Genomic DNA, 22,633 nt, shown 5'->3' with positions numbered 1-22,633 from the left:
CCCAGCCTTAAACGCCAAGTTGGCCCAATCCAATATAGGACCAACCCTATATCACCCCCAAATACAGATTGGCCCGCCTCCACACCACCAAATTTAGGTTGGCCCGCTCAAATACTACCTGGAAATCGAGGTTGGCTCACCCTCGTATCCGCCCCAAACTAACGCTGGCCCACCCCTCGATCACCTCAAATTTAGGATGGCCCACCGCAAATCACTCCCAGATATAGGTTAGCCCATTGCCATATCATCCCCGATTCAGCTTCGCCAAGCCCCATATCACCCCCAAGGTTAGGGTGGCCCACCCCTATATGGCCCCAAAATTTATATTCTCCCGCACCTGTATCATCCCAAAATCCAGGCTGGCCCACCCCCCGTATTCCACCAAACTTAGACTTACCCATCCCTATATCACCTAAAATTTAGCTTGGGCCACCCCCATATCAGCCTCAAATTCAGCTTGGCTCATTACCATTTCACCCCAAATTTAGGTTCGGCCACACCCATATCACTACCAAAATCCACTTGACCCATCCCTGTATCACGCCCAAATTTATGCTGATGCCACTTCCAATTTCACGTTGGCCACCCCAACCCTTTTATAAAGACCTGTATATTCATATGGGAAATGCGTCAAGTCTTTTGGCGTTAGAGATACGATTTTGAACGAACTTGCTACCTGATTGGTGGGGTACTCGCCAAAGAATGCTGCGCATCAAAAGTAACTGCAACGAATGAGCGACGCCATATGTTGATCCTAATTACTGACCGCTAGCCAAGCTAGCTTTTCTGTAGAGCGACCAGGGCAGACTCAGCACGGGACATTTATTCAAATGGTTTTTCTTACGGCCACACCTACGGATTCATACCACTTGGCTGTAGGGAACACATTAACAGTAGCTATTATTCCACATGCTGCACATCTTCTCCTAGTTGGAGCATTTCTTATTTGGATTAATCTTTAGAAATTATTAACATTCGGGCAGCGACTCAGCTTAGCAGACCCTTTGTTCCGCACGAATGTTGCATAGGAATGGCACTGGCCACCGGGTGGCATTGTGGCCCAGGTGGACCTGATTCGCTCGGAGTATGTGCCATTAAGGACAGGGAAAAGTCGAAGAAAACGGACCTTCCAGAAGAACGCAATAAGAATAGCCATCTCGTTCTCCCGGGTTCCACGCTACAAAGCACGAAAACTTTCTTTTGCACACTACAAAGCTATGCCCAAGCTTCTAGTTATGATGTCCAATGAATAAAATCTGCATAAATGCGATGACTTAACAAATGAACATGACACTGCTATGTTTTACGAAGGAAAAATAGAAAACATTATATTTCAAGAGAACCACTGGAAAACCAGAACCGAAAGCAAATCATGAGCTTTGTGTTTCTGCCATCTGGTGGGAGACTATAAAACTAAGTCGTACGCGGCTTAGGTCCTATGCGGCTTCAAAAAAAGTGCGAAGTGCGAATCGAACCGCGGCCACTGCGACGTAGGACTAAAGCCCGGAATACATGGAGCGTTTCTGAGGCGATTTTCACCTCACGGCGCCGATTTGACGCCGGCGTCGAGAAAAACGCCCGCCGCCGCCGATCAGGACCGGCTAGATTTTGACGCGGCGCGCACGTGTCTGACGCTACCGGAAGTGCCTGTCGGAGTCACTTCCGTCTATTTTCGGTGGGAGCGGCCAGCCGTCTCACCGTTCCTTGCCGTCCCTTGAACACTTCGCGCGTGTGCGCTGAAGCTCCTTGGAAGCTCTGCGCAATCCGCACACCCATTTCAGTCGCACAAGGTCGCCAGACGAACCATTTCCGGCCAACTCTCTCCGCTGAACATCCACACAAATATCGATGCAATACTAAACATACGGTAATGTGTATAGACATATTAGTTGGGTATTTATTGCATAATTATTAATTATAACACAAGCTAACAACATATAAGCATTGTTCGTTCATTTAGTGGTAGCCGAAACATTTTTGCCTTGTCTGGCCCCACTGCGGCGGCGTTCGCCGCTCGTACGCCTCTTGTAGCCTGGCCGGCGTCCCGCCAGCGCGTTCTTTTTTTTTGGGGTGCGCGATAATCGCAGGAGCAAAACGCACCATGTAGCCCCCGCTTAAAGGTGTGCGCGATTCTACCACTCAACCACGGCATCCGAGGCTTCGCCCAGTGGTAGGCTCATCCTTTATAGATAGAACGTGAATTTTTTTTTCATTTTCATTTTTTCATTTTATTACCTTAAAGACCCACGAGGGGTATTACATAAGGGGTGGGTACATATATTTTGGTGAGCGAGTGTTAACAGAACGAAACATGACTGGTAACATTATTGGCAAAGTTGGATGAGCACGTGATGGCTGCGATGTCGTTGGGTAGGTCGTTCCAGTCTGCTGCAGTACGGGAGAAAAATGATGCGGCAAAAGTGGTAGTTCGGGCACGAGGTCGGGAAACTTGTAGCGGATGACGAGTGCGATGAGATATGCGGGCTGGAGGGACGATGTAGGGTGCGCGACCTAGTGAACTATGGAAAAATTTATGAAACAAGCAAAGGCTGGCAATGCGGCGACGAAGTGATAAGGGCAATAAGTCAGATTCAGCTTTCAAAGCTGACACACTGATGTCGTAAGAATATGATGAATGGATGAATCTGGCTGCTCTGTTTTGGACTGATTCGAGTGCATTTATAAGGTAAGCTTGGTGCGGGTTCCAAATGGGAGAGGCATATTCTAATTTTGGTCTGACAAGGGATTTGTACGCTAATAATTTCACATGTTTAGGGGCTTGGCGGAGATGACGTCTTAAAAATCCAAGTGTTTTATTAGCGGATGAAATGTTGTTCGTAACGTGTGTACTCCAGGACAAGTCGCCGCACAAGGTAATGCCTAAGTACTTGTAGGATAGAACCGGTTGTACAGGGACGTTAGCTATGACGTATGGGAAATGAAGTGGGTTACGGCGACGCGTGAAGGACAAGATATTGCATTTTTGAGGGTTAAGTTCCATTAACCAATTGGCACACCATTCCTGAATGCGGTTAAGGTCGTCTTGAAGAGATGTTTGGTCAGAAGCGTTATTAACCTTGCGATAAATTACACAATCATCGGCGAACATGCGAATATTACTAGAGACATGCGTTGGTAAATCGTTAATATAAATTAGAAACAGAAGCGGACCGAGGACAGACCCTTGCGGGACACCTGACGTTACTGGGATAGGACTGGAGTTGTGATTGTTAACGGTAACGTACTGTGAGCGGTTAGTCAAGAATTCTTCTATCCATTTAAAGATATTAGAGGGAAGGTTCAAATATGAAAGTTTAAGTAGTAGGCGTTTGTGAGGAACCTTGTCAAACGCTTTTGCATAGTCAAGAAAAATAGCATCGGTCTGTACGTTAGTGTCAAGATTAGCCTGCAAATCATGAATAAAAATGGCCAGCTGTGTTTCGCATGAGAAGCCTTTTCGAAAACCATGTTGCGCAGAATGAAAAAAGTTGTGACAATCGAGAAAGCTCATGACATTGGAGTGGATGACGTGTTCCACGAGTTTGCAGGGTACGCTGGTAAGGGAAATGGGACGGTAGTTAAGGGGTGAATTTTTTTTACCTGATTTGAAGACTGGAACGACCTTACCGCTTTTCCACTCGCGTGGTAGTTGACCTGTTAACAGTGACTGTGAAAAAAGTACGCATAAAAATTGCGCACAAATATCCTTGTTATTCTTCAAAAACTTTGGGTTAATATTGTCGATACCGGATGAAGATGAAATTTTCATGTTTTCAATTAGGGACGAACTGCCAGATGACGTGAAGACAACTGGTGGCATAGCATAATTTATTACTGAGGGTGGTGCTGAAAATGATGGCGGTATTTCAGTTTCTTTTGTAAATACGGATGAGAAGGCAGAGTTAAACATAGTAGCGCACTCAGCATCAGTGAAGACTGTGCCTGACTCATCTGTGAGGGTTATTTCTGGTGCGTGATGCGGATTGATAACTTGCCAGAACTTTCTGGGGTTACTAGTTAGCATATTCGGCAAGTCCGAGTGAAAAAGGTATGCTTGGCATCAGAAATAGCGGCGAGATATGATCGTTCAGCTTCATGATATTTCACCCATGCGCTATGCGTCCCCTGAGACCTGGCTGAACGGTAAAGACGCTTCTTTTTGTTATCCAAACGTTTCAATGTTTTAGTAAACCATGACTTTTGTGAATTAGAGTGAAAACTAATTTGGGGGATGAGTCTATTAGTTAGACTTTCGAGTTTGTCTTTGAAGAGTAACCAATTTTCTTGAACACTGCGGGAATAAAAATGTGACGAGAAGACTTGAAAAAACGCGTTAAGTTCATTATTTATGGCGTTATAATTTCCTTTGTTATAAAGACGGATGGTTTTATGGTATTTGCGGCGCCGGTTTGGCGTAAGGAGAAGGTTAGCGTGAATTACTTTGTGGTCGCTTATTTCAGGTAGGTATGTAATGGGCTGAACGCTGTCTGGGTGATTGGTTAATAAGAGATCTAAAATATTTGCACAGTTCTGTGTTACGCGGGTAGGTTCAAGTATTACCTGAGTAAGGTTGAGGTTATTGCAGAAATCTAGGAATTCCCCTGTTTCTCCATTGTTAGCTATAGGTGCGGGCTGGGTATGCCAGTCAATATTCGGAAAATTAAAATCGCCGAAGAGGAAGATGTGTGAATTCGGATGCTTTGCGGACAGTTGACTTAGTACGTTATTATGCCGACGGGAAAAATCCTGGCTACTATGTGGTGGCCTATAACAAACGCCTAGTAAAACTGTGTTAGGTGCTGCGTGAATGATTAGCCACAACATTTCGAGGTCAGATGAATCTTGTATTAGGGAACATGATAAATCGTGGTTGACGGTAATGAGTACGCCCCCTCCTCGTGAATCTTTACGGTCTTTCCGAAAAACTTGAAAGTTTGGTAGATCGGTCAGTATTTCGTTGTCTGTCATGTCACCGTTCAGCCAAGTCTCAGTTAGTATAAGCAGGTTGCTGCTTGATGATGAGACAAGGCTAGAAATAATTTCACGCTTAGGAATAAAACTACGAATGTTAGTGTATATAACGGAGAGCGAGAGGTTAGATAAAGAAGCGTTCTTGGCGCGGTTCCCTGAGGGTTCACGACGAGGTGATTGCTAATCTGATTGTGAGGGCCGAGTTGTTATTTCCTTGACTGTTTGCGTGGTTTCGTCGAACATGTAGCGCTTGAGACCAATGTGCAGTGTCTTAAAATTCAAAGCAAACTTTGTTCTCTTTTCTTTAGCGAACGCGACTAGATGCTTTCGCGCATTTCGTATTTTGAGGGAAAAGTCCTCGCCGACGCTGAAGTTAGTTTCCTTAAACTTATGACCATTCGATAATATGGTGTCTTTAATCTTAGATGAAGTAAACTTGACGATGATTAGACGAGTGTGGTTAGGTTTGTAACGCCCAAGGCGATGGGCGCGTTCAATGTTCTCAGGGTTAATTGTTATGCTCAAGTTCTGACAGCAATAGTTGATGACTGTTTCCTCAGAGGCAGCAAAATTTTCGGATGGGTTATTATCGGGAATGCCATAGAATATAAGATTATTGCGGCGCGAGCGATTTTCTGCATCCTCAATTCGTGCATCTAGAATGTGTAAATGTCGAGCAAACCCAGCACTCTCAGATTTTATTGCTTCGAAATTGGTTTGAAGATCTGAAAAAGCTTGGAAATGGGCCTCCAGATTGGTCATTCGCTTAGTCAAGCCGGCTATCGCAACTTCAGTGGAATTTATCTTAGTTTTGAGGTCTTGTATTTCGAAAATGAGCTTGGTTTGACCGGCGGATACATTCTTTAGTTCAGCGAGCACATGGTCGAAAGTGTTAGGGTCGGGGTTAGATTCGATATCACCTGCCAAGAGCAGCAAGGCACGCAAAACATTGCCGCAATCAGCCACAAGAAAAACGCAGCACTGCGGGCTCGGCAGCTGCACTAAGAAGTAGTTGCTAGTTTTTTTTGCAAACAGGGAATACTTGTTACCAACCTGCGTGATGAATACAAGAGGATTAGTGACTTGTGCGGGAGCACAGCCACCGAGCCCACAGAGGGGCGAAGCCGGTTGCAGCACTTTTATATCGGCGGGTGATGGCAGTGGTGATGCGGCTTTCCATTGGGCATCCAGGAACAGAAAACCGGGTAGTGGCGTTGACGGACACGGTGAGGCGTTGATCTTGGGTGGAAGCAGGAATAAGATGCCGTTATCACAGCAGCTGGGTGCTGTAGTCGAGACAGTGGCGGGGGAAAGGGCGAGATGAGCAGCGAAGAGCGCGTTGGCAGCGACGGCAAACACCTGCATGATGAATACAAGAGGATTAGTGACTTGTGCGGGAGCAGAGCCACCGAGCCCACAGAGCGGCGAAGCCGGTTGCAGCACTTTTATATCGGCGGGTGATGGCAGTGGTGATGCGGCTTTCCATTGGGCATCCAGGAACAGAAAACCGGGTAGTGGCGTTGACGGACACGGTGAGGCGTTGATCTTGGGTGGAAGCAGGAATAAGATGCCGTTATCACAGCAGCTGGGTGCTGTAGTCGAGACAGTGGCGGGGGAAAGGGCGAGATGAGCAGCGAAGAGCGCGTTGGCAGTGACGGCAAACACCTGCATGATGAATACAAGAGGATTAGTGACTTGTGCGGGAGCACAGCCACCGAGCCCACAGAGCGGCGAAGCCGGTTGCAGCACTTTTATATCGGCGGGTGATGGCAGTGGTGATGCGGCTTTCCATTGGGCATCCAGGAACAGAAAACCGGGTAGTGGCGTTGACGGACACGGTGAGGCGTTGATCTTGGGCGGAAGCAGGAATAAGATGCAGTTATCACAGCAGCTGAGTCCTGTAGTCGAGACAGTGGCGGGGGAAAGGGCGAGATGAGCAGCGAAGAGCGCGTTGGCAGCGACGGCAAACACCTGCATCATGATACAAGAGGATTAGTGACTTGTGCGGGAGCACAGCCACCGAGCCCACGATAGTGCTCCAAAAAAGCTTTTGGGAACAGTGTTACACCATGCGTTGAGAGTAGATATAGGCATCAATTGAAAGCTGAGTCTTTGGACTACACACGCTGCACTGGGTATTACGATAAACACTGTAGTTTAATTACCGCCACCGTTCTCGCCTCGAAAATCAAGTACACATTTTCGTCGTTTCCGTAAGCTTCCATTGCTAAATCTTTAACCGCTGTGGGAACAAAATGCTTACGTCCCATAGAGTGATCACTGCATTTGGCTCGTGCGGCTTGTCTTCCAGAACACGTCTGTCACCTGCCTTTTTCGATAATCTACCTGCAGCTTTTCTTATTCGCGAAAAACCCGCTCGTTCCATTGAAAACGCACCAGCTTCGTGCTGGAGCCGCTTGGGGCGTTAGTTGGTACTTGTCCACTAAAGCTGGATATGGCAACAGACACCGGCTCGCTCCATGCATGCTGCGCAAGGGGACGCGGCTAGCACGACCTTGAAAGGTGGAGCCCACAAGCGCCACTGGCGGCCGCAGCAAACGCCGCGCTTTGGGCGCGACGAACTCATCGTGCTGCTCTAGCCATGCACAATATTGGATCTGAAGGCAACCTTCATTCCAGGCCAAGCCCGAGTTGCAGTGCGCAACCTCATACATGACTGTGGAGACGTGGACCTGTCTGTACGGCCTCTGTATGATCAAAATGTGTTAGCCTGTGGACTGAACCCAGTGCCCGCCACCTAAAGGCTCCTCGGGGACGTCAAGCTGGTCGTCGGGGACCGTCAGCTCCCATTCCGTGGACACGCCAAAGCCTCGGGTGACGTCTGCAAGGGGGTCATCAACATTTACCCCAACGATACATCAGTCTCCCTCAAGCAAAAGCTGAGGTGGAGGCACGGCGAGATTCTCTCCATGAGGAAACTGGGTGACTCTAACGTCGCAGTGGTCACCTTCGAAGGGAAGAGGGTGCCCCGTCAAATCTACTGCAGCGACCAGGGCATCCCTGTGAGACTGTATCAGAAAACGATCCCCGCCTGTGACTGATGTGGCATGGTGGGGCACTGGGCTAACGTCTGCCCAATTCCACAGTCAGGACGCTGCGGCCGCTGTTGCTCTCAAGTGGCTGCCACTTCCGAGGGCCCCGCTGAACATGAGTACACCCCTCGTTGCCTCATCTGCGGGGGCAACCACCTCACCGGTCCTGCCGGCTGTATCGGCAAGCGCCGGAAGCCTATCAAACCGAGGACTCCACCGATCAACGCCAGGCGGAAGTCGGCTCCCAAGCAGGCTCCGCCCACCAATGTCAACAACAGGAAATGTACCACTACGACTGGCAAGTCCGGGCAAGTCGAAACGAACGCGAAGTACGGGACCAGGTCGAAGGCGCCGACTTTCAACGCTGGGGATTTCCCGTCCCTGGAAAACGCCCTAACCAAGGGGAGTGGTTGGGTTAGGGCTGTCTCCGGACCTCTCTCCCCTTCCCTAACCGAAGCCGCCCTACAGCGGCAAAATGCTGAACTCAGGCGCCAGACCGAAATTCTAGCTAACAAAATACAAGAGCTAGAGGCAAAATTGGCCAGGCTCACAGAGCCTCGGGCACAGGACGGGCCTTCAGAGCCCATGCAGCAAGGTGAGGCGGCAGAACAAGATCACAGGGCCTCAGGCACGTCAGGACTTTCTAGCATCTCGCAGTGCTCGGGCAGCACAACAGTCGAGCGCATGTCCATTATGGAGTGCCGTTTGGAAAATTCAGAACGCACAGGTAAAATTTTGGCAGACATCAGGGTTTCTTTCCAGGAACACTGGGAACAGCAGCACCCGCAAGGTTTGCCGAGCATAACTCCAGCCGTGATTGACACTGTCCTGTCCACAGTACAGGAACGGGCTAGCGTGCAATTTAGGAACAGCCGCTCTCGCTCTCGTTCCCCGCGACCGGATTCGCGTAGGCGAAAGGTGGTCACTGGTCGGACCGTAGGCTCCCTGGAGCACAGTCCGGCTGCCGCCTCCCCGGTGTTCGTGGTGCCTCTGTCTGAGGTGCCATCGCCTTCGGGGAGTGGGCATGCCCCTCACAATTAAAACAACCTTCACTGTGGCTAGCCGACCCCAGCGGAAAGCCCATAATAAAGCCGTAGAAGAGAAATTCGGGATCATACCGTGGAACTGCAGTGGTTTTCGGAGCTGGAAGAAACGGTCGCAGCTCCAGCTCGATCCGCAGTCCCTCGGTTCCGTGCCGGTGGTCCTGGCTCTATAGGAACCCGCCGTGGAAGCTAAATTCACTGGGTATAGCTCGTTCCAGGGATGTCCTACAATGTGTATCCTGGTGAATAAGGCATACACCGCAATCCCGGTTGATCTCCACTTGGACATTGAACAAGAATACACCATGGCCAAGGCCCTGCAACTTAAGCGCCATTACCCGCCAATACATATTCTTAATATTTACTGCTCCCCGCCCAAGCAGCGCGTAACTTTCAACGAAATCTTCTACCGCGCGCTCAAATCGGCTGACAAGGAACCTCTCCTGATTGTTGGGGACTTCAACGTTTCCAGCCTTCATTGGGGATACCGCTTTGAGAAGGCCAGAGGACGCAAACTGGTGGAGTTAGTATCCACACTTGGTCTCAAGCTGATCACGGATCCAGCATGACCCACACACGTGGGCGATTCGGTAACGCGTGGCACATGCCCTACCTATCTCTCGCTAAGAACGCTAAAGATGCCGCCTGGGAGAACCTGGGGGGATTGTCTTGGTAGCGATCACTGCCTTCTCCGGATCACTCTTCTGGCAAAGGCGGCTCGCAAAATGTGGGGCAAGGCCAAATTGACCGATTGGCATAAGTTCAGAATGCAGGAGGTACTTCCCGTGCTCTTTTCCGGTGGTTGCGCTGAGTGGGCAAAGCAGTTACACAAAATGCAGCAACAACACGTTACGACAGTACAGACTTCCGAAGACATCCCCACAGTGGACAATCACCTGAGGCACCTGTGGGAGGCGCGCCGAAGCCTTACCAGACGGTGGGCTTAAGGCTCGCATTATCGAACTCACGAAGCAAGCTGCAACGTATGCAGCCCAGCTCACGGACTCAAATTGGATGGAAAACTGCAATTCGGCAGCGCGTGAGATGAGCTCGAGAGGGACGTGGCGTCTCTTTCGCAGCCTCATTGACCGCACTCAGACGAGAGGGGAGACGCAACGACAACTTCTGCGGGCTTTGCACGGGTACCAAGGCACGACAGCTCAACTCGCGGAGACGCTGTGTGACAGATATCTCTGTCCGATAGAGGACTCGATCCGGCCCGAGTACGAGTACGCAGGCAAGCCTAATCCTGATATTGATGTCCCTTTTACATTCCACGACTTTAGGGCGGCTCTAGCTAAGATGCGTAGAGGTACGGCTCCGGGCCACGATCGCAAAAAAGCGAAACTATTGGCGAATCTTCAGGAGTTGTCCTGGCTTCACTTGCTAGAGTACATTAATCAGATCTGGGACAGCGTCCACTCCCTCCCGATTGGAAGACCTCCTTGGTCACTTTCATCCCTGAGCCAGGCAAGACCGGAAATACCGACAACCTCAGGCCCATCTCACTTACTTGCGGACAAACGGACAAACTTGCGTGTGGACAAGCTTATGTAGAAGATGGTTCGGGATCACCTCTCTCCGCAGATGGAGGTTGAGGGCCTCTTTACAGACAATATGTTTGGTGTCCGCCCGCATATGTCTGCGCAGGACGTCCTCTAACTACATCGCGCCATAATACGACCCACGGCTATGCGCCACAATGACAAGACCATCCTTGCCCTCGATCTTAGGGCGGCCTTTGACAACGTTTGTCACGGTCGCATCCTGGCAAACATGAGCACTATGAATTGCGGGCGCAAGGCATTCGCCTACGTCAGAGGTTTCCTCTCGAAGCGTCAAGCACTCCTTAAGATCGAGGATGAGGAATATGGCCCATACACCATGAGCACACGGGCACTCCCCAAGGAGCGGTCTTGTCGCCACTCCTTTTCAAGATTGTCATGATGCAGGTTCCACAACAGTTGGCCCTTCTGGGAGGCATCCATCACGCACTTTACGCGGATGAGATAACAATTTGGACTACCGAAGGGAGCGTTGGGGAAATGGAGGACCGCCTCCAGCGGGCCGCCTCCATCGTCGATAGCTATGCTATCTATCCACTGTGGTCTCCAATGCGTTCCTGCGAAATCGAAACTTCTTCACATCAGAACCAATCCCTAAGACAACACGAGTTTCCATCTTGATTTTGGCTTCTAGCGCGAAGTGAAACACGGACACAGAAAGGAGCAGACAGGACGAGCGACAAACGGACAAACGACCGACAAACGAACGGACAAACGAACGGCTCGTCCTGTCTGCTCCTTTCTGTGTCCGTGTTTCACTTCGCGCTAGAAGCCAAAATCATGTTACCGTACCAACTCGCCCAACTGTCTATCCTTTTGAGTTTCCATCTCTTTCTGATGGCAGGTCGTATTAGAGAGGTCGAGGGGATCCGGATCCTGGGTCTGTTCATCCATCGCAGACTCAGCCCCGAATCCACTATAGACAAACTCAAACGTGCAGTCGAACAGGTCGGACGTATGATCCACCACGTTGCAATAAACGCGGCGGGTTGCGGCACAGGGACGCGCTTCGGCTCGCCCATGCCTTTGTAACCAGCAGGATCCTGTACTCCGCACTCTACCTTCGCACTTCAAAGAAACACGATGAACGCATCGACGCCATCATAAGGAAGGTTACAACGCGATCTTCGGACCTCCCGGTGGCTACCTGCAACGCTAAATTGTTGGCACTAGGTGTGCTTAACTCCTGCCAGGAGTTGAAGCAGGCCCATCTTGTGAACCAATACACGCGACTCTCGCAGACGGTGTCCGGGCGCCACCTGCTAGACCGCTTGCACATACAACACGAGTGTATTCCAGAGCAGACATGCAGGCTTCCGGAGCTCTGGCATCACAAGCAATGGGTTCCTCCACTCCCGCGCAACATGGACACGCAGAAACATGAAGGCAGACGAAAGGCACGCGCTCGGGCCCTCGAACACCAATATGAATTAAAACAGGTTCTATACTACGTTGATGTGGCATGGCCGTCGCCCAATGGATTCTACACGGCCTCCGTAGTTCACCAGGACCAACGAGTACACGGACTTTCCTACCGCGCTTTCAACTCCGCGCAGACCGAGGAGGTTGGTATAGCACTTGCCCCCTCGGACCTGAATTCGGAGGTAATCATCACAGATTCGCGCAGAGCCTGTGAGCACTACCTGGCGGGCGAGGTATCACCTTTAGCCTACCGTATTTTAAAGCGAGCTTTGAGGGACTCCGACCCCTCAGCCAAACGCATTATTTGGACTCCGGGCCACCAGGCCCTTAAAGGTAACTAGGCTGTGGATACGGCCGCCCGAGCGCTTACCCACCGGGCACCTCAACCAGACTCTTCCGGCTCAGAGATTAGACAACCGCTTCTGCGGTTCAGGGAAATTCCGGCAGACTATCACGATCGTCATCGGCTTTTCCCGGTCCCTGCTAACGGCCACAGTAAGACCGATGAACGAACCCTGCGGCGCCTGCAGGCAAACACCCTGTTGTGTCCTGCAATAGCAAAACATTTAGACCCGAAAGTTGATGGGCGATGCCCTCACTGTGGGGAAGACTCCGATAACTTTCACATGGTGTGGGCATGCCAGATGAATCCGTCGCTTCTCCCCAACCCCTCTCCCACTAGAGAGGCATGGGAGGCAGCCCTACTCAATTGATCGGCGCTGGAGTCTCAAAGGGCTCGAGTCCAACGGGCGCGGGTAGCAGCTTCGTCCAGTGAGGTCCCAGACTAAGGACTCCACCTATGTAAAGGGACATTTTTGGCCTGCAACCTCTCAATTTATTGAATAAAAGTTTTCGTCATCATTATCATCAACTGGTGCGGGAGAGCATCTCAGTGCGCGTTTTCTGTGGCTCACCGGACACCGCGCAGTCCCGGCGGCGTAGCACAAATCTTCCTCGCGTCTACGCTTGCTGCATACCCGAGTTGTAGCCGGTGGCTATTTGCTGGTTCTCAATTTCGCGAACCAAGCTTCACGCAGCTTCTTTTCCTGCGGCTATGTGTGAATAAGGCTGACAACAGGCACCGTTGCGTGCGTCCGGCACTGTGGCACCGAGCAGTAGCCTACCACGCTGCCCGCCTCCAAGAGCAGCCGCTACCTATTATAGTACTTTCAAATGCTGTGAAGCAGATACCGAAGGCGCGAAAACCGCAGGGCAGGTGGAACTTTTCAGCTTTCGTTTTCACTTCGCTTCGGCGCTTACGAAGCAGCACCAGATTTGAAAATTGGAATTAATTTTTGAATTTTTCACTCGTATGCTAACTCACCTGTAGGAAGAGATCGCCGAAAAATACGAGTATGACGCTGGAATGAACCCCGGTATGTTTCATGGTTTTAGAGTAAGTGCCATTGACACCACATAAAGACATTTTTAAATCAACAACCACTGATGCATTGTCATTAACAGCAACGCCTGTGGGGCTAATGTAGGCAAAGTCATAAGCAGGTGCCGATTATATATTGGAATAGTCTTCCTTCGTGAACATATTGATGAAACAGTTGCTAAACCTTTCAGGCCGTTCATCTTGTGCAATAGGATCACCAGCGAAAATATGAAGTAGTTTGAATGGGTGAAAATGTTTTCCAAAATAGTTTTGGATTGTGTTTAAGCAAAGAGTGAAAATATTGTGACATACCTGAAGTGTCCATATAAATGCTACGCAATAAAGCGCAAACAATCACCTTCATAAATGTTACCTCACGGATGGTAGTTGGAAGACTCAACAAGAGGCCGGCAAAATGCAGTTTTTTATTTACCCCTTGCACCAATAGGCGCACATCTTTCACCGGGCATGGCTGGGTCTGCCTGTTGGAGCAATCGCTACATGTTCTCCACAAACGTAGCTATACTTTCGTTCAGCCTTTAATTCCTCGAAAGCGCCTGCTCTGCTGTTTCTCTGCTGTTTCGTGATACACGCTAAGTGCCTCGAGCGGCCAGTCGATCTCCAATTTTGCGTGTGTTCGCGGGTTTCCTTCACGCTTGGAAGAACACTTCTATTTAGCGCGTATTGAGCAATAGAAAGCTGTATCGGGAGTTTTTCATGCTGCTCAGCAATTTTCTCACTGGCACTTTTTTGGCTAACTATAATAATGCAGAACCTGAATATTTGAGAATAATTATAAGTAGGTGGAATACACAAGGTAATCTGAGTATCTCCAAGCGACGACAAACAACATTATCTTGCTTCAGCCCAGCTACAGCGCGTTTGCATATGTTAAAGTTTCACGCAAGGAAGGAAGGAAGGAAAAAGCGCAGACGCAAAGGCAGGGAGGTTAACCAGTTTAGCTCAACCGGTTTGCTACCCTGCACATGGGAGCGGGATGGAGGGATGAAAAATGAGGAGGAGAGAGAAAGAGAGCACATAGCACAGCACACACATCGCCAGGTACAGTCCGTCGCTCTTGCGTGGTACGTGACATCACTGTCACAGCCGCTTGTCCAAGCCCGTGTCTTTCAAAAACCGAAGTAGTCCCTTCGTCGCTTTTAGCTGCGATGTATTCTGTCGGCGACACGTGAAAATCGTTTCAACAGACAATGGTCCATTGTCAAGGTGCGCAAGGCCTTGTAGCCCGAACCCTGGGCCCACTACGGGAACCCGGTCGACTAAATCTGCTAAAAAGGCTCGCGCTTCTTTGGGTCATTCAAGCCGCTCTGCTAATTCGCCGAGGGCTTCTAATCCTACTGGAGAGCTGGTGGTTGAGGAAGCATTGTAGAATTCCGATCATCCCATGCTTGTACGACTTTTGACTGAAATATTGACTTACAACAAGGATATGGCTCGCGACATTGCAGAGATAAAACGTTTTGTTGGTATGCGCTTCGAGGCACTTGAATTGCGCATTTCTGCTGTTGAAAAGGCATTGGCCACCCCTGCTTCACGGCCAGAAAATTATCAGTTACACAATAAAATAGGTGCACTGAAGCGTACAGTCAGTGAGTTATCTGGAAAGAATGAGGATCTGGAAAATCGGTCTAGGCGGAACAACATTATTTCGCATGGCTTAAATTATTATTATTTAACTAAATTTTAGAAATTTTAGAATTTCTAAATTATTAGAAACTGTTGATGAAACTCACGATTCCCTTCTTTCCAAAATATCTGAATTATTTCAACTGAGTCTTGGCATTAAGTTTCCTCGCATCGAACGCCTCCATCGTTTTGGAAGATCTCGTGAAAACCATCCACGCACGGTAATATTGAAACTGCTTGATTTTAATGATAAGCTTACTTTGCTGAAGAATGGTTTTAAGCTTACAGATTCCGGACTTAGGCTTCCTGATGACTTTTCTCCCAGAGTTCATGGTATTCGGAAGAAACTATAGGAGGCGTCCAGTCAGCATCGCAACAATGGGCCTTGTGTTATGATTAGGTTTGACCATATTTTCATTGAGAACATTCGGTATAACTGGTTCGATTCCACCAACTCTCTTGTAAAACTTGTCCTGTCATAGCCCTAACGGGCTGCAGTGCGCATAAATAAAAAAAAGAACGGGCACCAGGGACTGTCTCTGAACATTATATTCAGGAAAGCCGCACAGAATGTGTTCCAGCGTCTCCTTGCAAAAACAGGCATTGCACAGAGCGCTGTCGGCCATTCCAATGCGAAATGAGTACGATTTCGCGAATGCCACTTCTAACCATAAGCGATAAAGCAGAGTGGCCTCTTTTCGACGGAGTCCAGTTGGCATACAGCGACGCATCAGAGAGGGCAGGTGGTATTGACGATTGCTCTGGTTTGTCTGGCTGCTTGGCGTGCACCCCAGAGAGAGCGTGATCTCCTGCGCAAGCACTCGAAGTGTGCTGGCTGTGTCGGACCATGAAACTGGTATGGCCTTTCGCTGTGTGTCTTCAAGAGCTGCCCGAGTGGCATTATCGGCGTCTTCGTTTCCTATGACGCCGCAGTGACTTGGCAGCCACTGAAACCTCACGTGGTATTTTTGTCATGTGATGTATGGAGTACGCATCTAATATCGAGTGAGAACTTCTCGTATGGCCCGCGACGAAGAGCTGATAGCACAAATTGTAGGGCTGCCTTTGAGTTGCTGAAGATTGAACATTGTCGAGGTGGTTCCCGATTGACGAAACAAAGTGCAGCGCGAAGAACAGCTAGTTCCTCAGATGTCGATGACGTTGGGTAGTCAGTCCTAAAGCTGATGGTAATAGCTCTTGCTGGAACAACCACAGCACCGGACAAACACTGGATGTTTGTGGAACCATCAGTGTAAATATGCACACTGTCCGCGTACCCCTCTTGCAGAAGCAGCAGAGACAGTTGTTCAGCACAGGCGACGGCAGCTCCAATTTTCCCCGATTCCTGGTACACTTAGTTGTACTGTGGGGCTGATCAGATGCCAAGGGGGCATCGATGGTTTAGATGCAGCGGTGAAGCCCGAGTGAAGTTTGTCGTTGTACTTAACGATAGATTTAGAGAACGATGCTTGGTGCCTGTCTGAAGGTAGTGTTGCAAGGTGGTGAAAGGGGACACGTGCAAAATGTCTGATGCGCGTTCTCAGGCCTTTCACCGTAATGAGAGTTTGCATTGGATAGTCCCGAGTAATCGCAATAGTTGCCTCTGTTGACGTGCATCTGGCCGGAGCAAGGCAAACTGTGAGTATTTTTCTTGCAGATGTTCAGTACAGGTAGACTATAGCTTAAGAAACCGAGAAAGAGAGCTCTGTAGAGTTTCAGCATTGCGCTTACTGACATCCCCAACGTTTTCCCTGTCAAGTATTTAAACAACTGGGAAGTTGTTGTCAGGCGCCGTTCACGTGGACCATGTGCGGGCTCCGACAAAGGTCTCGGTCAATAATTACGCCAAGAAATCTTTGGGTTTTGACATGGGAAATGGTCCGCCCATTGATTCAGATGACATAAGGTGTCATTGATTTGCGAGTAAATGCCACTAGTGCGCATTATTCTGGTGATATGCAGAGACCGTCTTCACAGAAGTAGCTCACTGGCAAAGTTGCCGCTATTAGAAGCCGCGCACGTATCCTAAGACGTGTGACTGCCGAAGTCCAGACACAGATGTCGCCTGCGTCTATATATTGAAATCTCGATGGTAGTTGGCAGGTATTCAGCAAGTCCAACAAGAGCGAGGTTAAATAGCGTCAGGCTGAGAGCACCGCCTTGAGGAACGCACCTGCTGGTATAGCATCGCGTAGTTGGGTCATTGTCAGTTAACACAAAGAATGATTTTGCAGATAGGTAACTTGCAATCCACAAAAAGAATCGACCACCTAAGCCAACCATCACAAGAGCGTCGAGGATGGCCTCATGTAATACATCATTGTATGCGTCTTTCACACCTAAAAATAAAGCTGTAAATAAACGCTTACGGGAACTTTCGTGCTGGACATATGAAACGAGATGAACTACATTGTCGATGGACGAGCAGTGACGTCCGAAACCAGTCATGGAATTCGGATAAATCTTGTAGTGTTCAAGGTACTATTCCAGGCGCCGAAGGTTCATCCGTTCCACTATCTTTCCAATACAGCTGGCCAGCGCTATAGGGCGGTAAGAGGTGAGCGATAAGAAGTGGCGAGTTGCCCTGCTTCAAGAGTGGCACCAGGCGGCTTACTTTCCGTTCGTCAGGAACGTTTCCCTCCTGCCATGAGGAGTTGTAAAGACTCAATAATTCTCTCCGTGCGGATTCTCCGAGATAGCACAAAGCTCCGTATGATATACCATCTGGACCCGGAGATGAAGAGCGCCTGTAGAGAGCTAGTACCGCCTCGAGCTCCTCCACTGTAAAAGGAAGGTCCATGCGGCAATCATGGTTTGGGGGACGCCACCTCGGGCTGGGGGATGTACACGAGTCACTTGGTCTGCGATCCGCGGACAAAAGCATTTTGCGACATCGATGTCGTGCCGCCCTTGGAAAGGGAGAGCGCCTTGAATGGAAAACGCTGTTCCGGAAGGCAACGCAGACCTTGCACCATTTTCCAAATGTGATACAGTTCTTTGCGTGGTCTAGTGCCTGGCAAAACGTTGTCCTGTCTTCCGACGCTAATCTATCCGTGCGACGCTGAATCTTCTTTTGCATCCTCCTGGCTGCCCTAAGGTCATGGAATGATTTTGTACACCGGTATCGACGTTCTGCCTGGCGACGAAGTGCTGGAAGACCCCCTAGTTCCGTGTCGAAATCGTTTCGCGTGGAAGAGATCGTTATAATGCTAGTGGCGTTTTGCATCGTTACGTGAAACACTCTGTATAGAACAAACAGATGTATACCTAGCAATTACCACTGCTCGTACGATCGCGCAGTCTGCAGACGGGTACTCAACTACTCGACAAGTGTAATTAATATGCACAGAATACTTTTATTCCTAACGAAAACTATTTTATTCGTAGGCAGACACCTTATCGAACAAACAAGATGGTGGCGCAATTTATGTGCAGAAAAAAAATTTGACACTTACCCCTGTAAACAGCGCGATAGCTATTCTGTAACAGAACAGTACTCACTCTGTTAAGATCGGAATATGTTCCGGAACAACTCATTGTTGTTAAACCGCACATTATAACTACAGTGAGAACGCTGCTGTAAGGTCACGTGAAATCAACGAATTCTCAGAAATACATAAATGATATCCGAGGCTGACTCTAGACTTGTGAGCAACATGTGAGCACGCATCGAACTGGATGCTCCGTACACTCTCATGCCGCAGAAACTCTCGCCATGCTAACTTAAATTGCTTGAGTACGCCTCACAGAACCGTTTGCCATGCAGAAGACGCCGTGTCATGCTAATTAGACCGCAAGTGCGCGAGAACAACCACTAGAAACGGCCGTTAAGCGTATACCTGGCATACAACACGGAACGTTCGCCCAAGCCAGTAGCACCTCGACTGCCCATAGATGGCGCCACTGCTCATGCAATATGGTGTTGCCTTTGAAAATATTGATCAACACGAAACGCTGCCCACACAGGCGCAGTTAGAATGCAGGCGTGAGCTGTCGCGGGCAAGATGCGCGTGGGAGGCTCAAGCAACGGGATAATTGCGCCGGTAGCAACTGTGAAGCTTCTGAAAAGAACGCGTTGGAAAAGAGGCGAGTTCGCCAGCGGGCAAATTATGCGTTCAAAAAAGCACCACTACATTTACTTCATTTACCAAACACTAGATTGATTGTAATAGCGAGTGTAGTGGGTAAATCGCGATAGCGTGCCTAATATTCTTTAGTATTGCTATCTCTTAGAGTACGGCAGTTTTGATTTCGATGGCAGAGTGTAATCTTCATCATTATGATTTCAAAAGATGCTATGCACTGTATGATAATTACCTAGTCCTAACTTTTTGCCCCATTTTCTTCTTCGGTCTTTCTTTAATTATTGTCTTTCAGGGCTAGTATGATTTCGGCAGTTCACTTTTTTCTTTTATTCACCCTATCGTGAGGTGGATCGTCACTGCATTTGAATCTCTACTCCATAATTCTTATAATAAAATTCCGTGCGATTTAATTCTGAATTGTTTCTGGGATTGTCTCGATATGCATCACAGACAACAATAATAACGTTAAGAAAGAAAGTATAAGAAAAGATATTGAAGTTATGAGCATTGACCTCATACCTCGTGTTCGGACCTTGTAACCCCAGAGGTGTACTTCTTTTGTCCTATCTTCCAGTGCCAGCTGGCCAGTCATCATACCTGCCTGGTCATAGGTGTCCATTTCGGCGATGAATCTGCCAAATTGGCGAAAATGCATGGCGTATATTCACGTTTAGTTGCTGTGCTGAGATGTGTCACGCTCACGTATTTTACATTACCGGCAGCTAATGACTCAAAAACTGCTTCTTAAAATGGAGCTGCAGTGAACTTCTTTAAGAAAAGTCAGTGTTTCTATGGCGGTGCATTTGGTTTCTCAACGCCATCTCTACTCGTTGAGCGTGGCTGATTCTCCCACACACACTAAGAAAAAGAAGCGATATTTCACTTGTTTGGCGCAATCATTATGAGAGCGACTAAGCTCCTCACAAAGCGTTAGGTCTTCAGATGAAACGTGTGGACACTTGCCTTCACCATGGTTATCGCACACGGCAGCTTATATCACGTACCTGTCGATTTCGCAGAGCATGTCAACCATAGGCATTCTGGCCAGGCTTTCAGCCAGCAGAGAAGAAGCTGTTTCGGCAGGCTGCTCAAGAGTGTGCGATACTGTTGACCAGCTGCAATGAATGGTGCGATACAATGGATATGCCTATAAAAGCAGGGAAGAGCCAAAGACACGATGCAGCAAGGACGCCTGCTAGCTTGTCCTTGGCACTCAGGCAGTGTCACACAACTGTTGCCACCACTGGAAACACTGTAGCTCAAGCAGTCTACAAAGGGGTGGGAGAGGCGCTGCTTCCAACCAAGAAAGCATGGCACAAAATTTGTAAAAGACTAAGGGAGGAGTAATGGAAAGTGATAATGATGAGCCCATTAGACATTCTGGGAGCTAGGAATTGAATTAGGCTAAACAGGTGCATCCTAGTTGGCACCTCTTTTAAAGGTATTTCCCGAAAGAAAACTGCAATTTCATAGCGTACACCCACACTAACAACAAAAAAAAAGAAATTAAGCAGAAAATATACATGGCATGTGGAAAATTCGTGAGTTATGCGAGTTGTCTGATCGATGTTCTCGCCGCGCACTAGACCCAAACAACAGAGGAGACACCCACTATGCTGTTGTCCATGTCCAATGCGCTTGAAAAACATATTACGTAGCACCACTAGCCGAACGCTCAACCTTGGCAAGTTTTTTGCATTTTGTTTTCAATAATTAGTGGCAGGGCACAAGAGACGAAGGATGGTCACAGGCAGAAGAGAGTCGTAGCTGAATGTTATTGGGAAAGGTAGGCGCAGGAAGAAAATGCATGCACTATGCGATGTCAAAATAAACAAACAATTGCATACTAATAAACCTATTTGGCAAGCCGTTGCGGCAAACGATTAAAAATGCAATTCAGACACGAGTAATAGCAGAACGTGAATCATTTTTATGCCGCTAAGGTTTGGGTACACTGGTGTGTGATTACCAAGTTGTACTTATCAGCTTTCGTATCGCCTTCCGCATGGTTTTTCTGTTCTAGACGCTTTCGCAATAGAAATGATCTGTGAGTCAACGCCTGTGTTGGACATCCAGAAGTGCTTTGTCTCGCGTGTCCTAACCCCAAAGGTTGCAGTGTCGTGGTCGCAATGGCGAGCGTTTTCGCCACAGACGCCGTAGCTCGCATAGCAGCTTTTCTGCAGGCACCCTCCCTGCACTTTCCTACTCGACGGTTACTAGTTAAGGGAAGCGCCCTCCGAAGAAGCTTGCCAGCGTTTTTTTACGTGACTCGTAAAAGAAATTCTAAAGGGAGGGCCGAGGTGGTCCTTTATCAAAACCCTAATAATTCCTCTTCGTTTCTTATATAACTTGGTCAGGTACTACCATGCGACCCTTTTCACTGCGGCATCAGACACTCGGCTCTGGGAGTGGTAAGAAATATTAAATAAAAATACAATGGCTCGTTAAAATCTGCCTCCACTTTTTGCCCCTTTTTTGATTTCTGAAAATCCTGTCATTCTCAGCAACGGAGTAACTACGTACCTTCTATTGTTTGATGTCTCCTATAGCCATCACGTGGGCAGAGAGTCGCAAGTTGGCAAAGAAACTCGAGAAGAAGTTAATTTCTGTGCAAGGAATGTATAACAAAAAGTGTTAGGCCTAATGTCTAAATAGAGGAAGAAAATGGTGTGGATCATAGAGCAAACGCGCATGGCCGATATTCTTGTTAATATGATCATCATCAACATCAGCCTGGTTACGCCCACTGCAGGGCAAAGGCCTCTCCCATACTTCTCCAAGTACCCCGGTCATGTACTAATTCTGGCCATGTTGTCCCTGCAAACTTCTTAATGTCATCCGCCCACCTAACTTTCTGCCGCCGCCTGCTACGATCCCCTTCCCTTAGAATCCAGTCCGTAACCCTTAATGACCATCGGTTATCTTCCCTCCTCATTACATGTCCTGCCCACGCCCACTTCTTTTTCTTGATTTCAACTAAGATGTTAGGCAGTTTACCCGCGTTTGTTCCCTCACCCAATCTGCTCTTTTCTTATCCCTTAACGTTACACCCATCATTCTTCTTTCCATAGCTCGTTGCGTCGTCCTCAATTTAAGCAGAACCCTTCTCGTAAGCCTCCAGGTTTCTGCCCCATACGTGAGTACTGGTAACACACAGCTGTTATACACTTTTCTCTTGAGGCATAGTGGCCACCTGCTGTTCATGATTTGAGAATTCCTGCCAAACGCACCCCAGCCGATTCTTATTCTTCTGGTTATTTCTGTCTCATGATCCGGATGCATGGTCACTACCTGCCCTAAGTAGATGTATTCCCTTTCCACTTCCAGTGCCTCGCTACCTATCGTAAACTGCTGTTCTCTTCCGAGACTGTTAAACATCACTCTAGGTTTCTGCAGATTAATTTTCAGACCCAGCTTTCTGTTTTGCCTCTTTGGGTCAGTGAGCATGCATTGCAATCGGTCTCCT

General features: G+C 48.6%; 1 protein-coding gene and 1 pseudogene across 1 annotated transcript in view; one reads left to right on the top strand and one right to left on the bottom strand.

Annotated features, from left to right (window-relative positions):
* Positions 1–22,633, bottom strand: part of LOC135908708 (uncharacterized) — an 834,911-nt gene that overhangs the window by 658,214 nt on the left and 154,064 nt on the right. The window contains exons 5-6 of the mRNA XM_070536550.1: positions 20,172–20,282; positions 19,687–19,799 (exon numbers count right to left, since the gene is read on the bottom strand). Coding sequence (XP_070392651.1) covers positions 19,687–19,799; positions 20,172–20,282 — 224 coding nt within the window. The remainder of the gene's footprint in view (positions 1–19,686; positions 19,800–20,171; positions 20,283–22,633) is intronic.
* Positions 3,479–12,842, top strand: LOC135908709 (uncharacterized; annotated as a pseudogene).

The sequence above is a fragment of the Dermacentor albipictus genome, chromosome 3, assembly GCF_038994185.2.
Source record: "Dermacentor albipictus isolate Rhodes 1998 colony chromosome 3, USDA_Dalb.pri_finalv2, whole genome shotgun sequence".
Lineage (NCBI taxonomy): Eukaryota > Metazoa > Arthropoda > Arachnida > Ixodida > Ixodidae > Dermacentor > Dermacentor albipictus.
The sequence above is the reverse complement of the archived record's forward strand: the minus strand, read 5'-3'. Positions and strand labels throughout refer to the sequence as shown.